The sequence below is a fragment of the Symphodus melops genome, assembly GCF_947650265.1.
Source record: "Symphodus melops genome assembly, chromosome: 22".
Taxonomy (NCBI): Eukaryota; Metazoa; Chordata; class Actinopteri; order Labriformes; family Labridae; genus Symphodus; species Symphodus melops.
Window position 1 is genome coordinate 3,108,846 of NC_136712.1, and position 9,527 is coordinate 3,118,372.

Here is a 9,527-nt window from a genome sequence, read left to right on the forward strand (position 1 = left end):
AATTGAACCTTTTCTTTCAAATGTTTATCTTTTCCCTACTGACCTGTCCACCAGGTGTGCATTAGATAACACTTACCAGTTGTTTAAAGGACCAAATGCTAAAGTAGATTATTCTACAGCCCTCTTGTTGAAACGATGCATACTAGCCATAAAGGGAATAAATAGTTTCAGCATTAGTGTAAATTCAGGTAAAAATGCCCATAGTGTATTTTATGAATGTAACTAATCTAAAAAAAAAAAAAAGGAAATATTTATGAACTGTGAGAAGTCTCCAAAAAGACGCTTCTCAATAGCTTAAAATGCAAATGTCTCCTCATTCTTTGTGATGTTGATTCGACTGAATCTTAAAAGTAACAGACAAATCTATGACATAAATATTGTAGCACGTATATCATGTAAACATTTGTTCAGGCCAAACAAAGATAAAGCTATAAAAGAGAAACAGTAAAAGCTTCTGTAGATGTAGTCACAGAAAATGAGATATAGATACCTTCCTGCTACTTTATTTTCGTACCTACACACACAGCACATAGCAGCATATATATTTTATTTTTCATTCCACAAATATTTAGTTTTACAAAAGTATAAAAGAGGATTATAAAAAGATGCTTTAAATGTGTGAAATTAAGCAATATTTCCATACAGTAGAGAACACCACAGGGAGTGAAGCTGCAGTATAAATATGAATTTAAAGACTACCCCAAATATAATCATTTAATTAGAGCCCGACCGATATTTTCGGGGGCCGATGCAGATCTCAATATTGCAGAGAAAGCTTTTAATTTATTAAGGCTCATTCTTTTCAACACGTTTTCCTTTATGAATACACGCCCTCGTTTGAATTCAAACGTCCTACTCAAAGGAGAAACATAACGTCAAGATGCAAATCATTTTGTCTCCACGGAGACGAAAAAGGTTCATAATGATGTCAAGCACTTTCTGTGCTAGTGGTACTGTAGCCTCACAAAGGTATCTGAACCGTGAGCTTCATTTAAGTCTTGTTGTTCCTAACAGCAGCTGAATATGGTGTTAGATGATAAATAAGCAAAAAGACTTCCATGTGTTTTTTTTTTTTATATTAGTCTTAATGTTATGACGTTGGGGAGACACTCACGTTAGCTTGCCCCTGTGCTGGCGCTTTGTTTGGAAACTGGCTCAAAGCCGTAGACTTCAGTGTCGGTTCGCATGGCTCTCCTTGTTTAATGTTGTTGAGAATGTGCTTCGTACACCAGCTTCGTCTCCCGAAGACTCTCCCATCACTTTGTCCGAGCGTTTCTTTGCCTGCGTGTATCTGTTCCTGGTAATAAACATGGAAACATGCATGGGATGGTCACTCAAATCCACGGGAGGGGGGAGGGGGGATGACTTTTGCTATGATTTTTCCTTTCATGAGAACATGTATATTGTACAAAATATATATAAATATATTAAATATAAATTATACATGTGAGAAGCAGGGAGGTGGTGGAGTATAACAACAAACAGGAATGTTACACTCGTGCTACACTTTCTGTGGTTCCATGACATGCTTTTGTGGACAGCTAATAAACGACCAGAGTTTAACCAAACGGTGGTCACTTTCTGCTTCCTCACTTCTTCTATCGTCACTTTTTTTGGCCCTCGGGACTCTAAAGGTAACGTGTGTGACACGTAATAAGTAATATCTCTGAAGTTAGTACAGAGTTTAAAACTGTTTTCTGTTTTTAGATCTCAGTCTGTGTGAATGGAGGTGTGCGTTTGGAGAAAAGCAGAGGCTTAGGTATGGTGGAGGTGTCGCCAAACAAGTTTGTTTTGGTTTCATGTTGATGCTCAAGGGCGACATCTACTGGATCAAAAAAGTATTATAAATAAATTGAACAACTTCTGAACAATATGACACAGCATACATGTGAAGCTTTAATGTGAAACATTTCCCTGAATGAAAGTGCTGCTTTACTTTACAAATGTCTTTTCTTGACCAGTGGCCAGAGGGATGTTTTAGACGAGGATGGATGCATTGCAGAGAGACGTCACATCAATGTCTCAAAGTACATTAAAAAAATATTTATTTTATTTTAAATTATCAACAAAAAAATTATAAATTATTAACAGTCATTAGATGGGTACATTAATAAGCAGCCCACCATTCATTTATGCAGTTGCGTGTAGCGCCCTCTGCTGGTGTAACTTGAGGCTGGAGAGTTTCTCTTTACTCAGACACAGAAACATACTTCGGATTATTGTTTAGAGAAATAAACAGAAAATAATAAAGTCATCTGATGCTGCCCATATCTGTCAACCTGACTATCCATTTAACCCTCACTACAGCAACATAAGATGTAAAACAAATAGTAGTGTAATGAACGTGTCCAAACTTTATAGTAGGCCTACACATACAGTATCTGCCTATTGGTGTGCAACGTTTCCTGGTTATTACAAAACTACTCCTGATGCTGTTTGAAAAGTTTCCACTCAGCTGTTCCGCTCAGGTTAAGTTTCGATTCTGCCTCGGAGAAAAGACGCTGCGGAGCTGACGCGTAAAACGAAAGTGAAACTTAAACTGTCAACATCACAAGAGGGAAACAGTCCGGGGATGTTGTGTTCACAGTCACTCTGAGGAGGTGGCCACACAGCGCTCTGACAACTCTTTTAAATCAATCATATCGATTGATTACTTGTGTTGTTTCTCTGACCTGCTGTCAGTCTGCAGACCTTCATGTTGTTTATTGATCAAGTGTTGAACTTCTCTGCACTGATGTATTCCTGGCTCTCCTCCAGATTCAGTACGAGGACCTTTCACGTCAGTAAGTAGACACCATTCAAACTCTCATGAAGATGTGTTTCACTAAATCAGCAATGTTTGTGTCAGCATTTACTCAGGACCTTGTTAGACAATCAGAGTTGTTATTTCCATGTTAACAAAAAGAACTGTGAAGAAGACTAAAATACTACAGGTCTCATTTATCAATATATGAAACAGCAGTTAACCCCAGGTTGCTCTTCCTGCACTGTAAATACACATTAACATTGAGTAAAAGCTTGTATTTTGTTAGGCGCTCTTGACTGATTTACTGTGATGTGTTGTGTTATTTGTTGTGTTTAGAGTCAGATTGATAAATCGACCAGCTGATAATAATCATATTGGCTAATTTTATTTATGCAGGTATGCATCCAAATTTGTTCACCAGTGAAATCAAATTTAATTTTCCGGGTAAACCCCGAGGAAGTTGTTCCCTCACAATAACGTTTAAAGTTAAATTATATAGATTAGGTGGTTATTGCCATTTATGTTGTGCATTTCTTCCAGAGTCAGCTCTACAAACAAGGTAAAAGTATTGAATATATTTTCTGTGTGCCATGGATTATTGATTTTTTTTTCTCTTGTTATGTTCCTGCAACCATTCACACCTAAAAACGTACAGGCTGTGCACAGTAGTTGGCCATTTAGAGTTTAATTGTTCTACACTAGCAGTTATTTTTCACCAGCAGAGGGCGCTATATGCATCACCACTCTCTCAATGTAAAGCAGGGAAGCAGGTACGGTACTTTACATGCAAGTACTTTCCAGTTGAGTGACCATACATTTCATTTGAGGGATCCAGTGGCGAGTCTGCAGGGGCCCTGAACAAAAATTATTTAAGGGCCGCTGCAACCACTTTTGAATCTAGCAGTGTCCCAACGTGCTTCTCTCTTAATTTTTTTCACTGATTTTCATTGAAAAACTTTGGTTTTCACAGGAGTAATACATGGTTTGCTAAACTGGGCAATGAGAGTGAGTATATTTCAGATGGGGCCCCATCAGGGATGTTTGTCACAGCCCTCAGGGGCCCCTAAGTGGTCTCGCACCTCAAGCGGTTGTCTGCCTTGCCTGTCGACAAGCAGAGCCTCTGGAGGGATCAACGTGATAAATGTGTAAATGTATATCTCCACAGATTTCATAGAAAAATATTGGCCATTATCTGACTTTTTCTCTCCAATGTAGATAAAGGTTCCAGCCCCAATACTTCCATATACATCGAGCTCTAGTTGTTTTTTGCTGTCCTGCTACAGCATATGTTGTGGCCTGGTGCTCCTACTAAAAAAAAAAAAAAAATTCCCCTTGTTGGGATGATAAAGAATCTGATCTGATATCAATCTATAAAATCGCTATTTCAGCAAACACTCTCCACTACCTTCAGCCTTAAACAAAGCCGTTTGCCTAGTATGAATGTGCAGGTTCAACAAGGCTTTTTCTACACTGACTTCACTTGTTTTTCTCTTCACAACCAATAAATCTCTCTGGTGTGCAGCAATGACACGGGAAAACAAAACGCTGACCTCAGATCTGTGTAAAATAAACATCTGCTGTACGCAGGACCTTAAAACAATAAACCAAACACGTCTTTCTCGCTCTGTTTTCTTACAAGATGATTGATTTGCTGCTTTTAATCAAATATACAGGTGAGACGGCTGTTCTGCACTGGAAAATGGACTATTGTACCCAAACCAGTCAGCATCTGGATTTCAACATGCCCCCCCCATTTTATTTAAAGAAATGCGCACTGGGCCTCTGGTTGGGCCCCTGGTGGTTCACCCGCCATGGATGACATGTTGGCTTCGTTTCTTGAAGGAGGTTATTTTAAGGTCTTTGTTGGTGTGTCACAGGCATGAGAGGCCTCAGAAACCAACATCTGTCGTGCTGTGTGAACACTTTGCTGCAGACCCTCTCTGCCACCTGGGAGCTAACGGACCTCCTGGAAAAGTAAGAGAACCGTTACATTAAATCTCTCTCCAGTGTGGAAGTGATGCAGACATGAATAAGATAATCTGACGCTCGTTAAATTGCACAAGGTGGGAATCATCGGGTGTTCAAGCAGCCGGTCAAAACGTCCCCCTGCAGCTGAAGAGAGTCCTCTCTGCCATGAGGAGCGCGGCCCCGCAGCACGCCCCCCATAACGACTTCCTCCACAGTCTGGACAGAAACTGCGTCCGACGTAAGAGAACCCTTTGTTTTTTGTTTGTTTTTACAATCCCACAGAAGGCAGGCAGGTCTGTGCCACCCGGCCTCATCTGTACTCTGAAATGCTGCACATTGAAAGACAAGTTTACAGCTTGCACTGTCACCCCTAAAAGAGAAATGCAGGTTACTTTAATATTCATTGAAGGGCAAGTTAGTTAGTCAGCCCAATTATAATATTTAATTAAAGAAAAATAATTAAAGTGAGCGTGGTGTGACAGAATCAGAGACTTGTCGGCCATCTTGCCCAGCCCTCACATGAAGTCTTCTGTTGATGTTTTGCAGTTGGTGTGCAGCATGATGCTGATGAGGTCTTCCTCTCCATCCTGAACTTGATACAACGTCAGATGGACAACAGAGCTCTGGTTGGTTTTTCTTCTTTTTTATAAATATATACGTTTATATTTAAGTGCTTTGTTTAGATCTGTCTCCATTTCTGTCTCTCTGCCAGGTTCTTGAAATCCAAAATCTGTACAAGATTTCTGTGGAGGAGCACCTGCAGTGTTTGAAATGTACCTCTGACCAGACTCAGACCAGCTTCATGCTCAGCTTGCCGCTGTACCTCAAGGACGACCACGATTCTCTGGTGCTTTTTCATTTTCTGTTTTGTTTTTTTTCATTATTTTGAGACTCCCTTAAGAAAAGCAACCACAACAAAAAAATGAATTCAATCTCACAAGTGTTCCTAACAAACATTTTTAAGGAAAGCTGCATGGCGTCTTTCTTCGAGCATCAGGAGCTGAGGGGAAGAGATTGCTGCTACTGTAAACAATGTGGAGAGAAAACTCCATCCAAAAAGGTGAGGCTCGTTTTATAAGCTTCCCATAAAGTCTGAACACACACTGAAACACACGTTTTTCTCTCTCAGGGTGTCAAACTGCTCTCCCTGCCTCGTATCTTGCGCGTGCATCTGAAAAGATTTCGGAATAACGCTGGTATCATCCGGAAACTTGACGACAGGGTTACATTTCCGGAAACAGTTGACTTCTCTGAGATTCTGAAAGAGGCGTTTTCCTCAGACTTCAACCAGGTAAATGTTTTTCCCTTTAAACAAATCTTAAAGTATTAAATCTGTTTATCTTTTGCAGTCAACAAGTTTATTTATTTTTCTCTGTCAGAATGACTGCAGGTACACTCTGTATGCAGTCGTCGTGCACTCTGGGTATGTGATGTCCGGACACTATACTGCCTACGTCCATCACGGGGACAACATGGGCTGGTACTACGCAAATGACCACCACGTAGAGCAGGTACTTCAGATTAGACCAAAGCAGTATCACTTTAATGCTTTTTATTTCTGGTCTGAATCTGTTTAAGAAATACCATTTTTTTTTAGGTAACTGAACGCATCATTATAAATCACAAAACATTGTTTATTGTTTTTTATCTGTTAGTGAGTCTTACTGTAAGTTTGAAAAATAAAGAAAGCGTTTTCTTATGCTTTCTTCAACATGCAGATAATGACGAGGGAATTAGTTTTTCCTATAATAATTAGGATTCTAACTTTCAGGTTTCTTGGGAACAAGTGAAGGCGACATACGGAGGACATTCCAGGTAAAGTTGAAAGGTTTTATATTGCTTTAACCTTTGACCTCTTTCAGGAAGTGTACTTCCTAATACACAGCAGTTCCTGTCATATATGTAAAGACACACATTTTATTAATCCATAAAAGATCCTTACCAAGATTCAAATTTTAAATAAAAAATTTATTGTTTGGTTTCATTCATCTCTCACCTTAAAACATTTGAGAAACCCAACATGCTCTCGACACAAGTAACAAAAACCACGTGACTCTGAGCGCCGTGTTTAAACTAGCAGCAGGATATTATTTAACGTAAGCTTTTTATTAATGACATTAAAAGCCTTAAACGCTCGACTCCCGCTGACATCACACAGCTTTTATCTTCCTACTTGCGGAAACGGCTTTAGATCTTTACACAAAGCCTTATTGTCTTTCCGCGGTGATGATTAGAGACTAAAGGTGGCTGTGTTTTCTCCACGAGAGCTTCCAAACTTTTGAACTCTTAAAACAGAGGAAATCCATCCTGTCTGGGACGTTGTCTTGTCTTTTTGCAGATATTTTCCCCAAACTCTTGTCACGTGTTTTCACTTTTATATCCTGTTTATTGAGCTGAAATTTCTGTCTTGCTACATGTTGGTCGTGCAACTTCTGTCATGTCTCTTTAAATGCTTTTTTTGTTGTTGTTTTTGTTGTTGTTTTTGCAGACAAACAGCATACATGTTAATGTACAGAAGATGTTCGGATGCAGAAAAGCAACAACAAGCCGAGTTCTCCGGCTAAGAAGCAGAAACATAATTCTGGGATCATAGTGCAATATAGAGTTAACATGGGAATATTGAGTAAGTAAAGCTAGCCAAAAGCTAATTTGCTTACTATGATTTATAGTCACTAAAACATTTTAATGGTACATTGTAAATTAATTTATATTTAATTGTTTCTGACCTCAAAACGCTCAATCACAATGTCAGCACAGTAGTTTCCACCGAACACCAGAAGGTGGCGTTGAAGACTCAAAGCGGCGGTGGGTTTTCCCCCTCTCGGACCACACACACAGTGAACACACTGGAACATACTGGGGGGTTGGTTCGACAAGAATGCTTAGCTTCGAAATTCACTGTTTAAGGGGAAATACCTGTTATTGGACTCACTGCTTGTTTTCCTGACAGTGTCCTTTTTAGTAAATGAGTCACAAATGAGGAACAATGAATTCATGTCTTTCCTCAATCGGGCTGCCAAACAACATTAAAAAAAAGAAAGAAAAACACGAAAAAAGCTCCCTCAGCATCTCACTCTCATTTTATGTGCTGCATTTTCTCACAACCTGCAAAACTCATTTATTATAGTGAAACCTGGATTTTGTTCGCTCTCTTTCGATGCATTAAAATGAGCTCCAAATATATGCACTCCAAGGCACTGAGTGTTTTCTATGTTCTTGTTTTGGAAACTAATTTGCAGTCACAGCCAGGGAGCATAAAAGCTCGGTATTGGCTGTCAAAAGAGCCTCTAAAGTTCCCACTCGCTTCGCCAAGAGTCGGGGGACCGTGTGAAATGGTGCCTATGTGCTGCGGAGCGCTGACAGAATGGAACATGTCTGCGCAGTGCCACAGGCAGCCGGCCTCATGCTTAGTCATCTCGCTGCCATGTAGCATGAAGCAGCTTTCTGCACAGGGGGGGATCGTCCTCCCACACACACACACACACACACACAGACCAGAGACCAGGGATGGATGTGCTGTTTTCTGGGTTTCGATTTGAGTCAGAGTCAGCGATATGATTTCGGCGAATATCATTTATAGCGTTTGACGTGAGCTCTCATTTCTCAGCTCTCTGTCGTTGGACTCACTCACGATAACAAAAGTATTGAAATATATCAGATTGTGCCGTCAGTGTCCTCTTCAAAGTCAGTCATTCATAATTGTGTGTAGCATCATTGGTGCATTCGAAGCTCGATCCAAAGGCAACTGGACTTGTCAAGCTTTCAATGTACCGTGACCTGGTTGACTGAGAACCTGCACTGACATTATCGCGGTGCAAATACTTGCTAAGATCCCGCCATTGAAGCGGTCGCTCAGGCAATCCATCCTCACTTTTAATGTCTCCGCCTGCTCCAGCTCCTTCACCGCCAAACACAAAAACAAACTCTCCCGCATTGGGGAATGTTAAATAATCGGTTCACCGAAAACTTACCGTCACTACGATGAAATCAGGAGATCCACGCTGATCACAGATCTAACCGTCTAGCCTGGTCCAGACACTGCCATCAGGCAGACACTACAAAGTCCTTCTGGCACAGAAAAACCACAAAAAAAAACTTTAATTCTCTTTTAAATAACCACTCTGAACAACATTAAATAGTGCCCTTTTATTAGCAGCTGCTGTTTTTAAGTTCAGTCCTCTTTTAACGTCCGTACTTTGTGTTGTTTTTTCTAACATGTTTGTTTCTTGTTTGATTTCTGTCGCTGTTTGGAAACATAATAAAGTTTATCTGCTTGTCTCTGTGCAACACTTCTTATCACCTCATGCTGCAGTGATGTAAAATATAGCTTTCAATAAAATATTACCTTACAAAGGGACCGGCGTGCATGTGCACTTTTACTTTCCATTATGTGATTGTAATGCAGATAACACATCTTGTCTGTAGCTGAGCACACCTTGCGTGCAGGATCGGTGCAGGTGAAGCACACTTGGGAGGCGGTGTAGTTGGACTTCATTTACTTTTCAGGAAATAAGCTGTAAATTGTAGCTGCCAGGTTTATGTAGTGAAGAAAAGAGCAAACATTTTCCCTTCATAAATGTGGTGTCGTCGAAATCTGAAGTTGCTGCACAAGACTGAAAACAAAGCACAGGAAGGAAACGGACAAAAACAGGAATATTAATAAAACCTTTTTTTAACCTGAGTCATCGACCAAAGAGCAGTCAATAAACTCCAGGAAAGTACATTTAAAAATATATTTAAAAAGAAGTTGCTGACAGCTTATTTAAGAGGACGTCCAGTATTTCAGCTGAGCGTCATGAAGACCTCTGGTCTG

The 9,527-nt window shown here is 40.1% G+C and overlaps 1 protein-coding gene across 1 annotated transcript; it reads left to right on the forward strand.

The window, feature by feature from the left end:
- The first annotated feature begins 2,387 nt into the window (after positions 1-2,387).
- usp18 (ubiquitin specific peptidase 18) lies at positions 2,388-8,997 on the forward strand. The gene is made up of 10 exons (XM_079334746.1): positions 2,388-2,783; positions 4,624-4,720; positions 4,810-4,952; positions 5,261-5,340; positions 5,427-5,561; positions 5,679-5,774; positions 5,844-6,005; positions 6,094-6,225; positions 6,486-6,529; positions 7,203-8,997. Exons 1-10 carry the CDS (start codon positions 2,696-2,698, stop codon positions 7,276-7,278), a joined length of 1,053 nt encoding a protein of 350 aa, XP_079190872.1. The 5' UTR covers positions 2,388-2,695; the 3' UTR covers positions 7,279-8,997.
- Positions 8,998-9,527: the final 530 nt, after the last annotated feature.